The sequence below is a fragment of the Varroa destructor genome, unplaced genomic scaffold, assembly GCF_002443255.2.
Source record: "Varroa destructor unplaced genomic scaffold, Vdes_3.0 BEIS01000005.1, whole genome shotgun sequence".
In the NCBI taxonomy this organism is placed as follows: Eukaryota; Metazoa; Arthropoda; class Arachnida; order Mesostigmata; family Varroidae; genus Varroa; species Varroa destructor.
The window spans coordinates 17,808,483-17,832,630 of NW_019211458.1; the positions used below are offsets into that span (position 1 = coordinate 17,808,483).

The 24,148-nt window shown below is 40.7% G+C and overlaps 1 protein-coding gene across 1 annotated transcript in view; it reads left to right on the top strand.

Annotated features, from left to right (window-relative positions):
- Positions 1–22,438, top strand: part of LOC111251187 (uncharacterized) — a 140,698-nt gene extending 118,260 nt beyond the window's left edge. Inside the window, exons 7-11 of the mRNA XM_086990489.1 lie at positions 370–616; positions 5,355–5,599; positions 9,739–9,939; positions 11,544–14,154; positions 19,143–22,438. Coding sequence (XP_086846615.1) covers positions 370–616; positions 5,355–5,599; positions 9,739–9,939; positions 11,544–14,154; positions 19,143–20,087 — 4,249 coding nt within the window. The 3' untranslated portion in view covers positions 20,088–22,438. The remainder of the gene's footprint in view (positions 1–369; positions 617–5,354; positions 5,600–9,738; positions 9,940–11,543; positions 14,155–19,142) is intronic.
- Positions 22,439–24,148: the final 1,710 nt, after the last annotated feature.

A 24,148-nucleotide genomic window follows, 5' to 3' on the forward strand; every position in this document is an offset into this window, starting at 1 on the left:
TGTTACTGAGCATGTACAGTTAAGTGCTTCTAGTATTTTTGTTGGCATGCCATTGACTAGATAATACATAATCGTATTTACGCTTTATCAAGGAGCATCGTGTCTGCGGACCTCCTCCTTTTACGATAAATAGCGTTGATTTTTGTCTAGCTTTGCCATATAAGAATTATTAGCAGCTTTTTTTTATTTATTCCTTCGAAGGTGAGATTGGTTTCGTTGATAACAGGCTTTAAACTCTACTTCTCATCTGGAGTAAAATGGTAAATTTGGGGTTTACTACGCGGCCTCTGCATGTTTACCATGGAACTGTGTGACTTACACACTATATATAGCGAATATAAAGTTCAGCTTTCTTTTTATTCATTGCAGAGGTCAAAGTCCATCGGAGGCAGATATGAATCTGCTTGAAGTAGCGCGCCGTTGTGAGTTCTATGGCGTCCGATTAATGCCTGCTTTCGACGCGGAAGGTGTGCCGCTCACGATGGCCGTTGGGTATATTGGCATTGTAGTTTACCGCAACGCAATGAAAATGAATACGTTCTCGTGGAATAAAATTCGTAAGCTTAGCTTCAAACGGAAGAAGTTCCTCATCAAGCTGCACCCAACCGAGGGCTACGTAAGTAGACGTTTGTTTCTCAATCGTACTAGGTACACATGCACCTAGTACATACTACATGCAGGTCAAAGACTACGGCTAATCTATGCAATCATTCAATAACGATATAATGCTCTGATACTTTATTGACATCATTACGGTTACGAGCGTACAGATTATGTCGGACGTACGTACTATGATGGAAGTGGAATTTCTAAAAAGTACGAATTTTTGATCCGATTACCACTGAAAACATATAAAACGTTCCTGGTGCTTGAAGATGATTTATATTGTAATTAGACGCCAACAGTCAACGTATCGGGGAACAGATACAAGTGGCGTGAGTTTAGACATCACGTAAAAATTATTTTTTAAATAACAAAATTAAACAAAAAAAAAAGTGGTAAAAATCACTGCTCAACAAAATAGATTAAGAATTTTTTCTTTCCGAAATACAAGAAAAAGCTGACTCCTGTGTTTTGGAGGTCTACTGCAACTAATTCAGCCACTTCATATAGACAGATGAATGCTGTCTGTTCTTTTTTTTGTAAAACCCCGATACTGTATACAGTATTTAACCACCAGACTTGTTAAGTTTGTTCTTAACGATTCTCAACTCTACAATATAACACAGCGATTTTAAAAAATTTCCACCACCAGCCATATAGACACAGATAGGAAGCACAGCTAAGTGAGAGATCACGTAGGTACGAAATGGTAAATTTTATCGTAGTTTCTATTGCTCTTAAAGTTTCTATTGATACTGGTGCTCCGCGGAAACAAAAACCGCAGGGAAAATGTCTGCCCGTAGCGTTTGTGAGTGTACCTCTATCAAGGTGGGATCAAGATCGAAGAAGGGGCGAGGTGTGGAAAAAAACAGGGAAAAGCTGAAGGGGCCCCTGAAAACTGTTATGTCGTCTATCACAAATGGAGAATAAGTCGCGCCTAAGAACCAACGAATGAGTGAAGACAGAGAGGTTCAATGAAGAATGAATCCAACTTAAGATAGCGTCTAGACAAATGGCTATTGATCTTATAGTGAATATTAAGATATTTTGGTTGTTCTCAGATTCGTTGTCTTTGAGTTCCGCTATGATATGAACGACACCTTATCGGTGTACCTATGTGAAACACATAGGCTTGCCCGTCATGGTCTGGTCGGATAATTATTTCATAACATTAACCTACTTACTATACAGCTGTTTGGTATGCGATTACCAAAGCGATGTTTACGCATACGTCGATCAGAAAGGCGAAACAGTACCGCGATGAGTACTTCAGTGCCAGAATTTGCTTGCATTGAATAGTCGTGCTCCGTAAGTCGATCAGCTAAGATATTGTATAAATGTTCGTCTACTTAGTAGATCCTATGAGTGTTAGCTCGTTAGATTCAAGCTGCCATAATCGAGATCGCCTAGTATCGTGGTATAGACCAGAACGCTATAAAAGTAAGAGAAAAAGTGTGCGGATTTCGCTACCCTTCTATGGGACAATGCAATCAAAATTGCTACCATATCCCCCCATGAATAATAAGGTATATTGTCAAACCTGTAAAAACAATAGAATAATGACAACTCGACTGGGTAACACAATCCTTTAGTTTCAGGCTAGGAATGATGCCACTTCGCCCTATACAAAATGCGCAAGCTACAAACGTGTATTAAATCAAATAACATAAAGATCTTAACTAATAGGAGGTGCGAGACATTGTGAACGTACGTTATATTACGTACAGCATGAACTCTAAGGGTATTATATTTTGTAACAATACTATCCTGCTTTACGTCTAAACATGGATAGATCGAACAACCGAAATCAGGCCAGTTGAGATCAAAACAACGTTCAAATTTTTTTTCAAACTGAAACTCCATATTTAAGTGGATGGCAAATAATATGTGTGTATGCGTTTTTACGAAAACAAAAATATACGTCAAGCATTTTTTTTTTATACATGTACAGTCACGCGTACGCTTGAACTACTTACACCATCTAGAAGCAGGTTGAAATTTCGGTGTGTTTTACGTTTTCCACCTAATGGCTGCTGTTTTAAATGACTATTCATGTACAGAACAATGCGCCACCCGACAAGAGACTGGAACTGTTTGTTGGGTTAAAACCCACAAACTCAACCGAGCAAGCAAGGCCAATTTAGTACAAGCGCAGGTTATGGGACTACGATGTGCCAGCTTTCTGTCGATGTCTATGTGAAATCTGTAAGCGAAAATCCGAAGCTAATGTACAGCAATAAAGGTCAGCCGATCACTCGAAAAGCTGTTGCAACATTGATTGCATCAAGGTGCTTTTGTCGCGCGATACAAACCAACCGATCGCGAACAGTTGATCCTACTATATGTATTTTTTTTCATTATAATGTGAAATAACAAGCTCTTTCGATTATTGAGTTGCTGCTTAGAATCAGCAATGAAGAGAAATTTTATTTCAAGTGGCGTGGAACACTGCCAAATTGTTTAGGATGTATAATTCCTCAAACCATTAACTGGCCCGTCACGCATCGATAGTCACTAGCCGCCATAACCAATACATATATCGGAAGCTCAGGTTAACGTGAGTAACTTGTGTGGGTAGTTGCCTGCTGGACTTGAGGCCACGTGACGTTGGGAGTTCGAATCGGAGCGTAGACAAATTTCGTTTCGTCGTGAAGGTCATCCGTCCGATGGAATTAAATTTAAGACAAGTAATTTATTAAAACGCTCTAGTAAATATCATATATCGTGTCTTGCAAAACACGCAATTGCCTAGATCGTACGGTGTACCCGGATATAATAGAGTGTACGACAATTCCCGCGATCACTGTTTATCCGTTTCCATTGCGGCTCCCTCTGTTGAAAGCTTTTTGGCAAATACTTTCTCCTTCTTCCTATCACTGCTCCTCTTTGATTTGGACAAAAGGTGTAAAACACAAGAGCTAACAAGGCGGTATGACGATACTGATCCTGACGACGACGAAGAGAGGAATATTCGCAGTAGCCGAATTTGGTGGATGGAAAGGACCGGAACATTTGTCCTTGAACTGGTCCGCCACACGATATTCGTTCACTGTTTGATCGACAAAATTTTTCGTGCGCTTTTTTGTAATTATGGCGGAGGATAGGCATCTTGTCCTGCCTTAAACCGTCGCCTTTAACGCTGGCAATGGCTAGCATGTTATGTTATAACGCGAATTTATCTGCCGTTGGCCTCGCGCTGCTGTCACAGGAAAACAAACAAGGTCGTTCAGGAGGTTTAAAATGTCTCGGGAAAAAAAGTCCCTAGAAGGCAGTCCAGTCTGTCACCTATGGCGAACGGAGAGAGAAATGCTTGCATGAACAACTGCACCAACTTTTGCAGTAGTATAGCAAGGACCGTAGAAATAGAGGTTGTTTTCTACATTTTCGTATTTTCTTGGTCTCTGAGGAAAACTTATCTGACTTCTTTCAGTCGTCGGTGTCATTGCGGCGGCGGCACAGTCAGCACTAAAAACAGCCTCGATATTGGATTTCAGATACGCCCAGTTATCCGTGTCCGGCAAGCAAAAAATACACTCCAGTAGATGGGGCACTCTTTAGTCATTATCTAAGCGACGATATTAGGCAATCGGTCAGCCATCCTGTTTTTCCGTTGCTAAATCATTAAGCTACTATTTTGATGAAAATCGGATGAAACAATGTTGAATTAATACAGGCAGGACGATGAACAGATCAAAAGAGAAAAATTTCACTGAACTTAATGCGTGCGGAAAAAATTGAACAGTAAGCCGTCGATAGATGACTAACTTATCGTAAGTTGTATTTTTCACTCATTAACTTATAGATTGAAACTAGATGGAAGGAACAACGAAGCTAACAAGATTTAATCAATAAAGGATATAGTTCGGTTATTGGGAATTAACAGGATGGTTAAATTTCTTACAGAATTAATGCGTAGGAGAAACACTTGCGTTCGTACCAAAGTCAACCCTTTTCCAGGCCTTAATAAATTAATGCCACGGTAACAAACTTGACAAAAATCAAGAAAACGGTTAGCTACGTGTCGAGATTCTGATACGGTGATCGACTAATGGGTCTCCTGTTCGTTTTTACATCACAGCATCCCTTTCTATCACGTGTAATATTACGGTGTTTACTATGAAATTATAGGGCATAGGGTATGTGAAGTAATTAGCCGTTTCGTCTTCATCACTACCGAATGAAACATATGAGTTTTAGGTGTACTGTGCGCAAACAGTCACCAATTACCATAAATTTCAATTTTTCGTCGATTCTCCCTACTTCTTCTACATATATGACATAAAAATCAACGAAAAAAGCTTCAGCTTATTTGTCGTGGTACTAAGGATACGACGGTTTACTCTTGCATCCTTTGCATGGAAATAATTTTGATACTGCGTTTGCAAAAAGATGTACGCATCGCATCACTGTTATTGCATACAACAGACCCATCTATCATTCCGCGCTGCCCTTGGCTGTAATGTTGTTTCAGATACTTTGCTTTACTTAAGCCTAAGCAGAATTTTCATTGGTCATCAGCATTCATAATTAGTTACGTAATTAACGTACTGTTTACTTTGACGCAATGGAGACGATTTCGAATGATATTGCCGGTTGCTATCTCCCGTTCCAATCTGGTTGAGCACACGCAAATTATTGTATAAAACGACAAATTTTCAAAATGACTAAATGGCTCTTATGAAATACCTTCTTCTTGAGAACGATATAAAACTAACTGAAATTTAACATTTAGTTGCATGTATCTATTTCAGGGTTGCTATGGTAAAGATTGCGTAGAATTCCATTTTGACAGCAGAAACGCGTCCAAGAGCTTCTGGAAAAGGTGCATCGAGCATCATGCGTTCTTTCGATGCACAGAGGTCCATAAGGCCTGCCGAGTGCGAGGCAAGACCAGAATCTTCAGTAGGGGCTCTTCATTTCGGTACAGTGGTCGAACGCAGCGACAAGTGATTGAGTACGTGCGCGAGACTTCGGCCAGACGGCGCTCCTTTCAGAGGTACAAAATCCATTTGCTAGTTCTTGTTGTAACTTTTTCCCGCCCTAATTCTCCTTCTGCTCCTCCATTCAGTGATTATAACGGCATCTGTAGAAGACAGTATTTATCAGTACCGCCTCCTATTACGGATACGTTTCGAAAACGTACGCTTAATCAATGCCCTAGTTACTTAGCTATCTCACCAAAGGTCATAGCAACAAAAAAATGTCCAACGTTGTTCAACTGAGTTCATCGCGAATGTGGTTAGTAGCATCTGAAAACAACTTTCGACAACGCTTCGTACAAAGAACTATTATAGCAATTGAAATTAATTGTGTTCTTCCGGCTATAAGCACCTCTAAGTTTGGAATTTCGGAATAATCATAAGTTTGGAATAATCAAATCTACTGTCCTGTTTTTGTTGATCTCAACATCAGGAAATTGTGCCATTAGATGCGTAAACTGTGAATATGTCCGTAGTTGTTTTGTAAACGTGTTGAGACCTTCAATGAGCATAAATGCATTGGAACGGTGAAACTGATCCTAGGTATTCTTGTATAGGCGATAAGCAAACTTTTAGGTCACTAAAGAGTTATGCGTCCTACCGGGCACTGCACGTTTTTAGTCTCACTGGTACGGCGAGACTACTAAATTACCTTTAGCGTAACCAGAACGGTACGTACGGGTTTCTAGGGCAATAGACGGCTACTACGTATGCAATAAATGGCTTCGTAGTTTACGTTGGTATTTACGATTGTCACGGTGCTAATCGTGCATGCAAGAATTTCAGCAACAGCAGTATCGGCTGGGCCTATTCGTTGTTATTAGCCAGTTTCGATGCCATTAATGTCTTCTTTCAGTCTCTCTTCCGACCTTTGAGGGGCATGGTATCTTCACTTTATTTCGTTCTGCTATAGTTAACAGTTAGAGGTAACTGTAAGCGAAATGTCAGCATGCATTCTCCGAGATTTACAACAGAGTCAGATATAGTTTGTGCGTTGTGCTTGTCGTTGGTGAGATCATGAGAATCTAAAAATTTACTCAGGAGTGAGAAATTCAGGATGTTTTTATATGTCAGGAATTTTAGTATAGTCGATGATGCTCTTGTGCGCATTTTCTATCCTCGATTCTTCTCTGAGTATGTATCTAAATAGAGGCGTGTTATTTTAGAGCTAGATACTAGATGAGATAGAATCAAAAGATTGCTTTTTAAATACGACCAACTTTGGTTGAAACCCCATTACGAAATTTCCTACCATTTACAGATTTAAGCCAATGTTTTGCAATCTTCATTTTTTAACGATTACACGAAGAAACAAACAAAGTTGATTAGTTTTCGCTAGTGGTAACTCTATAAAAAAAAACTTTGTATATGTATGTATGTATGTAGTTACTAATTATAGAAACTGTTTTTTTTATAATTTTTGTGACGTATATTCAGGAGCCACTTAACAGCTTTATAAGCAAGTGATATGCGATCCTGCTATTTCCCTTTCACAGCGCCTATGTTACCTGTAATCCTAAAAAACTGTATGTCTCCAGCCTTCGTTTAACACCTATTGACTCAGGTCTCGGCGATCTTTTACTTACTATGTCTGATACATTTATTTCTAAGCTGGACGAAGACTTGAAGCCATGGAATGTCTATCGCACCCGGCGTGGGTAGTCCGATTTAGCCCATTTTGGCGACACTATATGTTCACACCCACGACACATAACGATGATTAAGGGAATTTGAATCCATTAACTAGATGATAAAGTTAAGGGTGTGCGTAAAGTATCGCCAACGGAAGTGTACAAGGGGCAGAGAACTATCGCTTACTAATTATCAGCTCGTCTCACGATTTCATGGCTGCCTGACCACGACGGATTGATACCGACTGCGCTTGGTGCACGGTCGGTAAACGGTCGGTAAACCAGCCACCCGCTCCGTTGCATAATTAAAATTAGTCAGCTAACTACTGCTTTACAAAGGCGGACTTACAAGGTGGCAATTTTCATAATATTTGAAGCACATGGAACTCCTGTGTCATGTGCGCCTAACTATCGTACCATATATGGGCCATTACCATGCTAACTTGATTATCACTTTCTTTCGAGGGCCTAGCCACGCTGATTTAGGATAGGCTTGCATGTGCTAATAGAATAATTTGTTAGCCAGACGTGCTTCGCATATCCTGCCTTGCAGCATAATTATCCCTCGTCTAACTAAGCATACTCAAAATTCAAAAATTTATACGAAAAAAAAAGAGCATTATATATAAATACTCGTACCAGAAAATTACACAGAAACCCAGGTCCGTATGACAAGTGTACGTAGGCACAAAAGTGTGCATCGATATGTAAACGTGTATATAATACATGAACTTCACGTTCACGCTGGTGAAAATTTGAGACAGCCTACTATGGACTAGACAGACTTAAAGCTTCTTTATCATTATGCAATTGCTGCCTTTGTCGTATCGTCGTGCCTGGAACAATTGAAGTTGACTAGTAAGGCAATAAATCGTAGGTCTCCAGATCTTTGTCGCTAATTTTGTCCGTCATGATCAGTGTGCACGCTTTTCTTCGCACGTAATTTTTTTCTATTGTATTACGTACGATAGCGTATGAATGTGCACGTATGATGTACGCGTACTTCAAATGTAAGCGTATGAACGTGTGTTTGAATGATATGCTCTCTGATTAGCAACAACAATAGCAACAAAATCTTAGCTTGAAAAGTTGCATACATAATGCCAAATGACCGGCTGCACGCGTTGGATCAGCATGATTTTATTATTCGTTACGTAAGTTTGTATCCTGACAAGGTATTTTTGTGGATCTTTTATAGGCTTTCTTCGAAAACGAAACAATATGCATATTGTCTCCGATTCATTATGTGAAAAATACCTTCGTTTTGACAGATCACTTCAGATTTCCCCATCAGACTCGGGAGTGAGACTCCAATACACTCACTGAACAGTTAAGGCTTTTGTATCAAATCATAACGCCACACCCTTGTACTTAATGTATGATAGCGGGAAAACGCGCGTCTAGAAAAGCAAACGAGAGCTGTCCCCAAATTTAGATAAAATACGAAAAGGTTCCTTAGATTTCAGCCCTGATCAAAATTCCTCTAGCATAACCTTCGTTTTGAAGCTTCTTAACAAAAATACGGAAAGTTTTTAAAGAGTTCTATACATTTTAAAAGCTGTTATGCAATAAATGGTGTAACATACGTGTATACGTGTCACAACTATTAAGATAGCTTGAGATTTCCTTCGACGACCAGCTCTCAGCATCAAACGAAACATTTCTAGATTTGGATGCAAGCTCGGACCACCATGTGCCCCTAAATTTCACAGCCACTCACTGTGGTATCACAAACAGCTACGTAGAAACTTTGAAGTTCAACTTTTTACACCATAATGCACAGAATTTTTTCGAAGATACGATTGGATCGAACGGTCCTACGACGATGGTTCAAAGTAAACTAAAAGCACATTATTATATTTGTAAACTATATATTACTTAGAAATATTAAATTTCTATACGAATATCTTTTTACTAAAAAATTAACGATATCAGCTGTAGATTAATAGAATATGGGAAGTATTCTGGATACGATATGCGTATAGTATTAATAAATAGTTGGAAACAGATATTAAAGGATCATCGACTAGATACGTGACGCAACATATATCAAAAGAGCAATCAGGAAAAAAACCGTTGAAGAAATCTGTAAGGGTTAGGCCAAAAGATACCAGCTACGTTTCTATGAAAAGCGGTGTACAAATAGTATTTTTTTTAGTACAAAACTTTTAGTTGGATAAACATGTATTTTGTATTAAGCTAGTATTGTGTATTCGTGTGGGTGAAAGCAAGCTGAAACTTGCTTATATGGTCGTAATGAATTTTATAAAATTGGCGCTACATATATTAATTTAGTGATTTTCTTTACCTTTTGCAACGTATGTGGCGCCGCCAATATTTCCAGTCCGCTTGTGAGGTCATCGTAAAGCGTTTAAAAAGTTCACCTCACTTTCAGTTAAATACTATAAACGAAAAGCTTTCCAACAAGTTTTCCGTTCCATACAAAATATTTCTATCTTCATCGCATTATCGTCCATGCTTGTATTTATGTGTTTGTCTGCACATGTGTACCTTATGTGTTCCAGGTCATCGAGTCTCCATCTGGCTAACCCGGGTCTTTCGCCCAGTGGAGTGGCCTCTAGCTACTCGTGCTCATCGATGACGCATCTTCATACTCTCCAGGGCAACGAACGGCCAGTTAGCGGACCGCCAGCCAGCGACAACAACAACGAAGATTTCAGTAAAACTACCGTGTGCCTATCTGAACCGAATACGCCCCAGCACAGGTGCGAGAAACAAACACATAAGTACAATCAAACATTCTTATGCAGCAGAAAGAAGTATAGGTTAAGTATGACTTCACCCTCACCTTCAAAGCATTTTGTGTATTCCCGATCGTGGAAAGATTATATAATATAATGAAAAAAAGAATGTGTTGGCTATAGATACCGTAGATGAGCTCGATTATTCAAACGTTTATTGAAAATAAAAGTACAACAATTTATGGTTTATAACATAATGTAGGCTTACCAGAAGCGCAATAAAAATAGATCAGCTTTGTTGCACTAGTCGGTGCCAGGGCAAAGGCCGCTCTCTATGATAATCGAACTCCGGTTCCACTTTTTTGAAGATGCCATTGTTATTTTCAGTTTACATCCTATCGATTTAGACCAGCTCGTTCCAATCGCATATATATATATATATATATGTGCAAGCATTGACTGACTTCGTTTGGTTAGGATTTGTGCGTGAAAAAAAAACAGATTTTTTTCTGCAATTTTGTGCTTGTGCTTAGAGTATCAGTTCTTGCAATGTATTGGATAGTTGGCCTGTGTTTATAGTCTTAGCCTCGATTATAGATTATTTTAGATCTATCACAATTTCACTTTGCAATTGTGCGAGCGCCTCTATGATGATAGTACGGGTAAGCAAGTAGATGATGTCGGGTCAGTCGTGAAAGACTTCTACTCAATAAGGCAGCAGATACGAATCCCAGTTGCGCGATGGCCATATACGGCTATTCGGAAGCGATTCTCAGCTTGCCAAATAGCCAGTCGTGTAATAGCCGGCTGGTATAAGTCAGTGATCCATTATATTGAAAGGCTTATGACCCTCCCTCGGACTCTTCGTTTATCCATAATTGTGCATCAACCTGTAGAACAAGCAGATACATTTCCTTCTTGATGTTTCAGCTCCCCGAAAAAGATTCGGCCGCACGTTTCCCTTATTGTACCTTATACTATGAACGTTGACCTAAACAGTGAGCACCTTCTATAGATCGCAAGTAGGCCAGCAATAACAGATGAGATCGCATCGAAAGTATATAATTTTTCGCCAAAGAAAAATCGACGACCTGATACGTGCTTCTTAAGAGCAGAAGGGGCATCGAGGTGATCGAAGTTTTCGTGGCATCGGAGGAAACCTGTTTAATGTTTACGACAATGACAAACATCCTCTTTGAAACGATTTTTTAATTTAATCGTACCTGTTTCGGATGAATGGCATCTACTCAAGTAAAATATCCAAATAAGCTTATTTCAGCTAACTGCTCTATTTGTATATATGTTTATATATTCCATTCCTACGTTAACCCTGAGCCTACTTTTGCCTTTCCTGTCCATATATGCTTATGTATGCACGTTTAGTAGTAAACATTTTAAGAAAATCGTGCAAACAAAGTTTCCAGATGCTGATTATTAACCCTTCAATCTTTGCAAAATTAGTGCTACGTCTTGTTTATTCTCATATTTTTCTTCAGCTGTACCATATTGGAACTGGTTATTATTGGGCGATCTTTATCTGTATAATGCTGAACGACTATGAATGGCCCAGTCTAACCTTTTTCTGATTTTTCTGTCGTCTGCTTGCCTAAAACATCTGATCCTTGCAGGGTGAACGTTTCGGCAGACAATATCGACAAAGATGATACAATTTCACATGAATCGTATCATTGTGTTCTCAACCAGTCGTTAGATGATCCAGCGGTTAACATCACGCTGCCGTTGGACACGTCGACAGCGTCCAAAGGAGCAGTGCACGACGCGAACCGTGAATCGGACAACGAAAGTCCGCTACATCGTGGTCGGACCAGGGCCCAGAGCCGTAGTCCTGAACCTCGATTATCCGAAAAGCAAGGTCGCCAACCTCGGGCTTCCCGATTATTCCCCGGAAGCGATCCAAGTGATGATCCGACCAACGGGGGTCGATTGACACGACACGGCTCGATCGAGTCGAACGAAGTGCCCTACACGTTGCATTATCGCCGTGAATCTAATGCACAGATAAAATACAAGCAGACAGAAATAGAAGAGTACGAAAGGCGTAAGTCACAGATACGCCGCCATAAATCACAGCCCCGTGAACCGCGCAGTCGCTATCGAACGTCACCGGATCATGAGAGGCTATGTCGTTCCTCAAGCGAGAAGCGAGCCAAGGTGAATTACGCCCGCTGGGGTGAACTGCCAGCGGCCGACAGCTATTCTAGTCGCGACGACAGCATCGATGGGACTTTTGAGAGCGAAATCCGTGAACGATGGACGGAAATGCGAAGGCAACGGGAGCGCCAAAGAGCGCGCCACTTATGGCAACAACGGAGCGAAATTGAGAAGAGCTTAGAGGCGGAGGAAGCTGAAGAAGCGCTAAGCTCGCGGCAACGACTACAGCAGCAGCAGGAATTGGAAAAACAACAGCAACACATCCAACAACAACATTATGCCGAACAAGACCATCTACTGGGAGTCACTTCAGAGGTGGCAGTCGAATCGCCATCTGAAATGCCTCCACCGCACCTGCCGCACGAAATTCTAGCGGACTTTAACAGAGCGCAGCTCCTCGATGAGGCCGCCGTAGAGCCTTCTGCTGAGTCCGTGTTGCAGATGATTGTTCTGGAGGGAGCACCCAGTAGCAGCCACCTAGTGGAAACAGAAAGTGACTTGGGAGCCCGTCTTGAGCATCTCGAGGGCAATCTTGAAGAAATTGAACTTCTCAAAGAGCTTGAATTGGAAGCCGTCCAGCAGGAGTGTCAGAGACTGGAGGAAACGCTTGCGTTGAACACTGAGTTGAAAGAGCAATATGAGCGAGTGCTAAAGAGTGAAGGCGCTGAAGTAATGTCGCTTTTACAAAGTCTGCGCGAAACCACATCAGCGCTGCGTAGTATAACCGCAGCCGCTCTTACCACTACAGCTGCGACCGCGACCCTCAGCATGTCTTCGGAGAGCCTCGTCAGTTCGCCAAAGGATCAAGAAGGTGATGGGGATGATGATAACTCTCAAGAGGACGACGCTGCCAGAAAGGATCTACCCTATTCGGAACAGAGCACCAGCTCCGACCGGGGTACAGCTCTTCAGCCACTAGATAGAAGGAAATCGAACACACAAGGTAGCAGCGTTGAAAGGGTTTTTTCCGAACAAGGAGACGATTTCTCTTCTCTGCAGTCAACTCACGTCCCCAAGGTAAGCGTTAGGGATGCATACGTCGCTTGTCTGCAATCGCTTTTGCACGATCCCACTACGGCCGTGCTTGCAACGGCGGCGACGGCTACCGGGACGATGCTGGCGTTTGACACCGTCGGCGCCAAGGAAATGGTAAACGGCAACGGTAGACAGCCGCCCATTAAGTACCATCTTACAGTCATTTCCACAGCACCAGAGCATGAAGCAATGGCCGGAACAGAAATAGTAGAAGAGGAGAAAAATGTGGGCAAATCAGAAACAGCTTCACCCTCCCAGCAAAAGACTCAGCTGCAGCGAGAGATGCAGCAGCAGTTACTTCAGCAGCCAGCGCAACAGCAAGATCAGCATAAGGATGGCCAGGGTTATGAAGGACCGCAGCTCAAGTTGACGCGAGAGTTCTGCGCCGAAATCGAGGAGTTCCTGTCGAAAGTTCCCAGCACTTCTGAACGAGACCTAACAGCCGAAATAACCAGTAGCCTACGAGCAGAAGACCCCTGCAGTACGTTTAGCGAACGAGGAAGAGCTTCTAAAGAACGCCAAATCGAAACAACATCCTCAGGATTGACATTCGTGGTTGAGTCTTTGGAAAGTCCCGATAAGAGCGCAATGCCCTACCTCCCTCATTCATCTTCAAGTTCCAGTTCGAGCGGGACCCCACCCATGGGACGCATGTTTATAAAGATTAAAAAGAAGCGCATGTTCGCCAAGCACGAGGACATTTCCGACGTGTCGAGTTCAAGTTCGGAGATTCGACTGACACTAGATGAGTTCGAATTCCTGCGTAGGGAAATCGGCAAAGGCCGAAAAATTGGCCAAGTCATCCCCGAGTCTGTGGTCAGCAGCAGCGAGGACATCACGTTCTCGGACGAAACCGAGGCGGTGTTCGTGGGAGATGAGCCCAAGACCCTATGCAACAGTCCCGTATCGAACCCACATACGCCGCTGCCGGACCCTGACGCATCCCTTCGTCTAAGCAAATCGTCAAGCGAAGATAGCTCGATTAACTGCGCCCACGAGCCAAACACAATGGCAAATCTCGATCTCAATATTATCTAGGTCACCGACCGTTAATTTCCTTGAACCAACCAAACGACAAAAGCGGACGCGAGAAAAATCTAAGCAAAAAAAAAGCGCCTTCTCTATGTCGTACGCTGTCCTATGTTCCTGTAATCAATCTATGTTTGATCATATTTGATGCAGACATTAACAAACAGCCTAACAAGCATGAAACAACGTAACGCACAGGTCCTGCTCAAAATCTGGTGTCCATCTCTGGCTTTCTTGAACATTGCATCTGATACCAGCGGCAAGAGTTTATAAACGCACCGGTCTATCGACATATCGCCGCCTATCGCAGGAACATACTGGGTTTAGAAAGTAAAATAGAGGACAAAAAGAAATACATGTGTAACAAGCAATGCTTGATGAGCGACAAATAGCAATAGCAGGGCAATGGCGCACACGGATTATTCAGATTCGGGGGCGGGCTGCTTCCTTTGTCCTAGCCAGTGACTGCATGTATCTGCATTGTGTGTCTGTCAATCAAGCAACGATGAGAGTAGGACACAGTTGCATGCGCAATAATTATTAATGAAAGATTATATCTAGGGACAATAATAATCAAGTCTATAAAAAAAAGGAAACCTAGGCAAAAATAAGAAAAGCACAAATGTTATTTCTACAATGTGGCGACAGACAATGGTGGTGATAGTAAGAGAATGTAAATAGTAATAAGCTACAATATGGTGATTTCTAACAGTACTACTGGTAGTGATGGTGACAGTGAAACGATATGATCATGGTAAATAAACAGAACATCAATAATGGAAATGATAGGAAGTGTCTTCCGAGGCTATCCTTTCTTGTTGAAAATAGGTTAATAGTAAAAAGGGAAAAGCAATGGAGGCCGATGTGATTGCTGGTCACCATGAATCTAAAGAATAATGGTCCTACTGCATTAAACAATAAACGGATGCAAGATTAGCGATGAAATAATTTGCAGTAAGTGGCAAGAACTTCATGTCTCTTGTAATGGAAGACAATAAAGAAGATGATTATCTACTGGCTCCTTGAAGAAGCAAATTGAAAGTTTCGTAGACTCGCAATCTTTTTGCACGCACTGCCAGCATGGGTCTTTACGATGGATAAGTTACACTTACGCAAAATCGAAGGAAATTCAAAATCAACACATTATTTAGGCCCCAGTTTACATCAATACGTTTACTGGTAAGCTAAAAGTTAAAATTATCAATTTTATATTTGGCCATCTATGCAACAACGCTTAACGTTATTTTTGAGGCGAGGTTTTCGATTGCTTCCGTCACATCAAATCTCTAGTTAGAGACAATTTTTTTTAGATCTAGATTTCAACTTCGATAATTATTAAGTCGAAATATTTGAGGGAAATTTGTAAGAATAGCTTTAAGGGGTAGCTTTAAGGGGGCTAAGTAAGTTAGATACCGTTTACTGGTTACGATTTTAGGCCCCACTTAGTATTTGTTTGTAGATTGAAAACTAGCTATTGGCCGTGTCAGCGTCGACGTGGCCTTTCGCCAGGGCCTTTCCACAACAGTAATGATAAATACAATAATTATTATATATTACGCTTATACATATTATTGTTGCTAGAATGATCGAAGGTGTTGCATATGCTTAGAGAAACCATAACAGTTGAGTACGAACGAGAAGGCTTGTAGGGATTATCTGAAATAACTACTTCGAGCGTTCGAGTACGAAACGGAGCAACTGACCCTGCACTTACTGCCCGAAGCTTAAGTGTATTCACTACCCAGGGCTACCCATTACCCACTATTCAGGGCCGACCTTAATTATACACGAACCTGATTTCAGTCTGAAAAAAAACTACTTCCTTTGAGACTCGCGCAAAAGCGTGTGTAGGATGGCTAGAGTGATACGCCCGGCGTAGATCGGACCCCAACCTCCCGGAGGTGTCAGAATTTTTGGGACCTCGTCCACTTCAAGGTTGCGTTGACGAAGTGGCTGACCCCGCTTAGAAGGCATTGTCCTGCATGCAATCTCTTTTTTACAGATTTTATAAATTTTATTTCAAATGAGCGTAAGGCACATACGAGAGAACAAATCTATGCTGGGTTTTCTATAAAGCTGTGTACTCCAAACACAGAGCCCTTTAACGGCCACCTACGCAGATCTCTGATCTAGTAGGACCGATATCAGCGATATCAATGCTTTACTTTTTCTCAAAAACGGCGTAAAAAATGTACCGAGCTGCTGTAGTAATTAAATATCGTATTCCATCTATTCTAATGTCGCCACCATATTATAACTGATCACGACACTGTAATTTCTGTATGTAATAGCACTCGTTATGGTTAGCTCAATTGACGACGTGCAAAACCTTTGTCGTCGTTAAATATACAATATTGATAATAATAATAGCAGCCGTAAGAATTACGGAATGGAAGACGGAATTGATTCGCTACTTTGTTCTGCCAGCTCTATCAGGAGTGTGTTTAGAAAGAAGAACTTGGTTTTAGCTTGTTATTGGCCTGCGGATATTGTATCAACTTGTTCCGTACATTTGAGCCATGGTACCCATTAGCGCTCACCAGCCATTAGCTGGTGCCTCTAACAGCCAGTGCTTCTAGGAGAACAATTATATGATAACGCTGAAATGGACGAGATTATATCCCATACACTAATCTCGCTATGCACCGTGGTTTCTTTGTCGACCTTAAGACAAAAAAAACCATTTGGTGGCCGGACACTGTTATCAATCAGGCCCCGCCAGAGGAAAAAAATAACAGCCGACCCTGTATGATGATTGTTAGTATTGTATGATATCTATTACTATTGTATTATGATAATATTGTTACTATTATCGAAAGATTGTCATTCATACGATTAGACTAGCAAGATGTGCCAGCAATAGCAATAAACAGAGAAATAAAAGAGCAACCAATAATAAAGCCACTGCAATCGATAGCAGAACAGCTAAATAGATACCGCGAAAAATTAAAGAGGGATACTTCATTTCGTGTTATGGATATCCACCAATTTCAGACACACACCCATCTTGTGTACATGTTGACAACGGATATGGGTAAATGTGAGATAGATCGATTACTAGCTAAAATTATCCGCTAAAATTACTGTATCTCCACACAAATAATAACAGAGTTCAGCAATAGCATTGGTAATAACAACGATAGCAGTTTCAACAGCGGCCGATAAATCCTGATATTGACAATAGAATTACAATCACGATCGTAACAAGCGATAGAAACATCGTGTAACGAATTGACATAAACGAATAAATGAGGCGAGACAAACAGAGCCAAAGAACGAAACGGCATCAATAACAGAAAAAACAACGCGGTTAACGTGTCGTTCCGAATACTCCTCACCCTCCTATACTTGTAGCGCTAGAAAGGAACGAAAGCACGACGATCATAATCATGATAATGAACTGAGAACGTTGCAGAGTGCGACGTACTACGACACTGCTTGTAACCTCACCCCGGCCCTTTTTCTCTATTGAAATCCTTCTAGCTGACCTCGGTTAGTGTGCTAACGTCCGATTCGTAGAAAGTATGTGCTGAAGGTTACTCCCGAAAAAAGTAGGCGGCGGCGGCAACTACCGATTATAAAGTGTCCAATCACGGCGACAAAAAATAATTGAAATAAAAAGGTTTTACAACGTTATCGCGGAGTATTCATTTCATCGACCATGAAGCCATTGAGAGAGGTTGCTGATATTGGCAAGAAAATGAAAAGGGCCAGCAAATCCGCTAAGTGAGTGGCTATTATGGCCTGCCAAAAAATCTCTACCGAAGCGGAATTAGAAAATGATTATCATCAAAAAAAAATAAGTACGTTTTTTATGAAATGTGCCATACGAAATCGATCGTCTAACTTAGGTAATTTCTAATTAAGTTCCGAACGAGCATGCAGTAACTAGATGGCCAATTGAATAGCATTCATTAATTCGTGAAGTACAAACTATCCAACATCAGTTCGTTCCCCATTTCCTAAGGAGCGGACGAACGAGACTTTCTGATAATTTGGGCGAGTTTTGTAACTCTTAGACTTTTGAAAATCCCTCTGAATTAACCCACAGCCATCGTTTTGATTTTTCTCTAGAAAAGCGTTATCTTTTTGAGCGTCATCGAACGAAGTACTCGGCGTAATTCGTTGACGCTATTTTGCGTCAACAGAATTCAGTTTGTTTCATCAAAAGCTTCAAAAGAACTAACTTCATCTTGTCATCCAAAAGGCAATTGTTTGTTATAGTCATTCGTTTGTATTTTCAAGGATACCACGGACATTTTCGGTACACTTATTACCCTCTTTTTAGCTTAAACGTACTCATGTCTTCAGAACGTCCTGGAGGCTTGCCATAATCATCGGAGAAGATTGAATACTTGACTATACTTCACGAGTCTGGGCAAATGTATTACGTTATTCCCCAGGGTGGCGAAATTTTTGTGACCACTTACGCTAGGCCGATTATCGAATACAAGGATAATGATGTACCTTAAGGCAGTGAACACAGATAGAAAGGTACGGTTTAAAAGAATTATGGCAAGTTTACTAAAATGTACTTGATCTAAATGTATTCATTAATTTTATAATTTGGATTGGAAAAATATCATTGTTGGACATGAAGTTACTCTAATGAATATAAAGTTCTTTCACAAGATAATATCAAGTCATTCCGCTATATGGCTCGCTATAGCGTATTATTCTACCATAAAATGGCGATACGGCTGCTTTCAGAATGAATCATCATCTACGGCCGGTTGACTTTTCTTTTCGGTCAGGGAAACAGAGTTGTTTAAGGTATGACGTCACTAACCCTAGCCCACAAATCGACTCAGGCCTAGATTTCACACTCTTATACTGCTGGTATTCTAGAGTCTGCCCTTGCGTCGGTTTTCCTTGCGGCATCGACCTAGCTGATGTTTAGAAGCGTCTGACGAGTCTTTAACCGCTCGCGCGTGCTATTTGCGACTCGGTGGCTATGAAATCAACTGACTGTCGAGTCTCAGCGACGATAGTATTTGTTTAATATGAGTGAAGGCCAGATCCAAGTCACTGCGATGGAAGACATTTACTTCGTACCTGTAGAAGATCGATTTGCTGAAGGAAAGGATCTCCTTGTTGGAGGAAAGCTAGTGCCAATTGAACAAAAGGAACTGATGGAGTTGTTTATTGAGCGCGAGGACACTGGTGACGTTCAGCTCTTTGTTGATGAGTCCGCTGTGAAGGCTCATAAAGCGGTGTTGACTGCGACAAGTGACTACTTCAAAGCGATGTTTCGGTGTGACTTTATCGAGTCTTCTGAAAATGAAGTCAATGTACCGGACTTTGATTTGCTCACAGTTGAAAGATTTTTGAAATTTATTTATACTGGAGAGGTGCATATAACTGAGGACAGTTTCCAGGAAGTGTTCAGTCTGGCTAACCAGTTCCAGGTACCGTCGCTTATCGCTCTCTGTGTTGAAATCTCTACAAAAGACCTCTCTTGGGAAAACTTTGGCCAGCATTATGCTGACGCCCATGAGTTTGCTCTACAAGGACACTTCGACATGTGCCATGACTTTCTTGCACAGCATTTTCAAGACCTCATTCGAAATCGGCCACTTCTTCGAGACATTCGTCCTGAAGCAATTCTCAACGTGCTTTCAAGGGACGATCTGTTTGTTCAATCCGAGGATGATGTTGTAGAGATCATAATTAATTGGGTAAAAATCAATCCGGCTGAAAGAGAGCCCGCACTCACCCATATTCTAGATCAGATTCGTCTTCCTTTTGTATCAATGCGCGAGCTAAGAAGGCTGGCCGACAGCTTTGGTCAAAACCCCGTTCTCAAAATGAAGACCCTACGTAGAGTGATGAGTGAGATGCATAAAGATGACGGAAAGTGGACGAAAGCCAGGCATCATTATAGAACCGCGGCTACACCGTTTATAAACTATGATGGCGAGGAAGAAAATAATTAGGTGATTCAAAGGTGGTGCAAATTTATATTATACAGAGACATGTCCATACATCGAGTGTAACGCCGCAAACTTTCATGTGCCTTAAGAGCCCCGGGACTTTATCGGAACAAAACATGTCTAGACTTGATGTCTAATACTGTGTCTGTGATATCTACAGTTTATAAAACTAACAAAGTCCGAAGAATAAAGACGTAAGCCTATGCCAACCAATATAACAGGCGGCTTCATAGTATTTGCCAGTTTGGTTACGTTTTGGTAAATAGTATAAAAGGGCCAATGAAAGTTATTCTTTGAAGCAATGCTGATGATAAATGTCCGGAAAGAATCTTCCTGATATAGTCAAATTTTTACCGACGCACTAGGCGGTTCATTTTGCAGAGTTCGCTTGAAAGTCCCATACTGTCAACCCAATAGCTTCCGAATTAAAGGCTGCCTTCGTAAAGTCAAGTCTTTTGCACAAAAACAATGTTGTAGCCATTTGGCAGAACCACTTGCTGTTTGGCCACCTTCATTAGCAGACCTGTGAGAAAAGATGCTGAATCTCTAACACCTCCCTTTTTGCTACAGGAACGAGGTGTTATTTAGCCGTACCATTTGAAATACAAATGTAAACGCCATTTACAAGTAAGGAAAGCAGTAGATCATACTCTTATGTATCATCTTTTGATGAGGTAACCCTTCACTGAGCACATAGGCTCAATTTTTGAGTTGTTTGCTTAGCTCGGTAAGCCTGTTTGTTCCTGAGAAAGTCGACGAAGCGTCCCCGTGTGTGTGTTTATGGACCTGTTATGCAATCTAGCAAAACGATACGGCCCACCTCTATCAATACTTTTTAAGTAAGTTCGCACGAAAGTAAGTTCAGTTAGTTTGCAGTCATTGAATTGACGCTGGAGATAGTCTACTTCCAATGAAAACATTTTTTTGTGACTAACTATTCCAAAGCGTGACCTTCTATGCGTTCTCTATCCGCAAAATTTAGAGCATCTTCATAAACAGTTAATTTTATTATTGGAGAACAATAGATTATATATGAATGATGTCGCTGGCAAACACTTATCGGTAAGCTTGATCCTTGCTGTACTAATATGTTTATGAAGGATATAACAAAATAACTCGTTTAATTATACCTATGTTTTAATAACTCAAATATAGTGTTTGCTGGAAACGATAATCGAAGGTTTGAGCTTTTGCCTTAACGTTTTTATTACCGAATCGTATACGTTATGACCAAAAAAATTCAATAAAAAAGATTTTCTATTTTTAAACTGTTTTATGCAGGCAACGTTGGCATGGGTCACGATTGGAAATGTGAGTTTTTCAAATACCAATGCAAAACAATAATATGTGAATATAAAAATAATTTAAAATTTTAGATTTGACGAAGCCTTCAAAGAAATGCCCTAAGATTTTCGAGTTTTTACAATTTATTGATGATTTGATACTCATTTTCGTTCGAAGTCTTTTGGCATATCCGGGTATAAAATCTTAAAGACTAACGACCAGTCTGATTCTCATTTTACCCCAACAAAACGATTTCCATATGAACGTAATTTGGAGAAAGTTAGAAAGCTAGAAAGCATCGCAGATGATTTAATAGCCGATTAGGTTTGCCTTTGTTTAAAGAAAAGTGACGCTTAACGGTCCTCGAACATACATCTCTTCGTTTACGAACGTTGCAGATCTACAACAATGCCTCGGTAAAAGATAGAAAATGCCGCCCATAGAAACATCCTAAAGATGTATTCCTACATCCTAAAGAAGGTTCGCTATGTTCGACTATCTGTGGTCGAGTAGTCAGTTTGGCAAAATGCTGGGCATCGCGTACTGTTCTGGTTGTCAACAGTCAGTAATGTGGGTTCCATATGATCGAATATATCTTCAGGCCTGTAACTTTCTACACCTAAAAAATAAATGATTAAAACTTCGCCGAGTTCTGGTATGAATGAATGAATGGTTCCTATTCGATATCATTTGGTCAGAGTTGAAATTCTTCAGCGTCTCTGGGTAGTAAGGCCTGTACTAGGATAAAACCAATTCCTAGTATATTGCGGGTATAAAGTAAGATTTACGCAGCACGTAGGACCATAGAAAATTCAAATGGAGAACTCCGTTTCAGAGAGAAGCACTAGAGGTCAGTTAGAGATCGACTTGAAGGCCCCCAGTCTGTACAATCGACATTCGAGATAGCGGCTTATTCGTTCGTCTTTTAACGCAAATACACTACGAGCGGCGACTTCCCAAAAAAAAGTTGGTGTTATTGTTTCGCAACTACTTTCTTTTTTACTACTAAGTTTTAATGCGGCACCTTGGGATCTGTTATGATAAATTAAATAAAAGAAAAAAAAAAACTACTTTTGAGCTCTTTACTGGCATAATGCACATAGATGCATCACCATAACCCAGGTAAGCCTGTGCGACAGAGCTCGTTCTGAGCCGTTCAAGAACATCACATACATATTCTTCTCCGAAACTAAATCTATCAGTTATGCCATCGCCATATTCGAAGCACTGTAGATAACAGGACTGTCTACAATGGCACTAACGCACGTCTACGTTCAGCAAAATTGGTACTATAATGGACCCGAGGCAAAAATAGATGTAAAATGGTAAAATCGAAAACCCAGTTAAACACAAATAGTGTTGGCAATTTGTAATGTACATTGAGATATATTTCGGCACCCATTGGCGATGATTTTCGACACCTGAGCTGAGATTATTTGAAGCATTTCTCTTTACAATATATTCACTAGAGTATTTATACGATGTCTGACATTTTTACACAGTCGTTGTATGTTCTGATTTGGAAAATTTCCCTAATTCGCCTGATCTCCTGACATTTTCGTATTGTACTGCATCCCCTTAGGGCTCAACGCTCTTAAGGGCATCAACGTCACCTTTTGCGTCGTTAGACTGCGTTTCAGTTAGCCGTGATAGTTCCTATTACTGCTGTAACCGTAGCTAGCCACTATAGCCTTCTTCATAGTTATATCCTCTATGACTGTTCTTATAGGCGACGGGACAACATTTTCCGTGAGCCCTGCCTCGGTAACCTACACCGAAGCCGGCGTAACGCGCTCTTTCGCGGCCATGATCAACGTAGCCTTTAACATAATTGCCACCTGCTACTATCCTGCATGGTCGTAGCCCCTTCACCGTATCCACTGTAGCCATGTCTGTGACCGTATTTACCTTTACTATAGTTGAGGTTGGCCAACGCTGACCTTGCTAAAGCAAATAGTAATGTAATCGATGAAGGCTGAAAGGTGGATAACAAATTCAGCCGCTCTAATGGCAGCAAACGGCGTAAAGATTGCTTTAGTGAAATATCACTGCACTTGGTTATATATATATATATATATATATATGTATAGCCTTGAAAGCCTTAAGGACTTTGTTGACTCCATTTTCTGTATAAAATGAAATCATCTAACGCCGGGCAAATCAAAAGTCAATTAAGACATATTTTAGTTATTATAAGGAAAAGTAAATGTTGTAAGACATTCAAGCATTATTATTTATAAGAAAAAAATATTACAAAGGAAACAGACTTCATCTTCACTTCTAGGTCGCAGTTCGTGCTACTGTAATTGTACACTGAGCCTATTTTCGAGGCATCTCATTACTACACGTGTCCTGACGTTCCCTGACCTTGTCTGTTCACTAAAGTATTTCATATTGGTAGCGTCGATCGGGAGTCATTTCATATCAAATTAGCAAAGCTCTCCTGTGAACGGATGCAGGTAAACGTGTTCGATAGAGCAGCAAACCAGAGGAAAGGAGTAGGCCACAAGTATTCATGAATTATAAATAGTTAGCTGTAACACATAGTACTCTGGGGGCAAAGCATACACTAACGCTCGGTTGCTGGTGGACGCTTTATCAATCAACATGTCCATCCCTCAATAAATAGCTTAAGATCGTAAAAATTATAGGAGATGGATAATTAAAGCAAGCAAATATAATGACCTCCTGTTATTAACTATTTTTCGTAGCTAACAGGTAAGTCAAAGACGAATTTTGTAAATGATTACTATTTTCTACAGAAAAAGCGAACTTTGTAA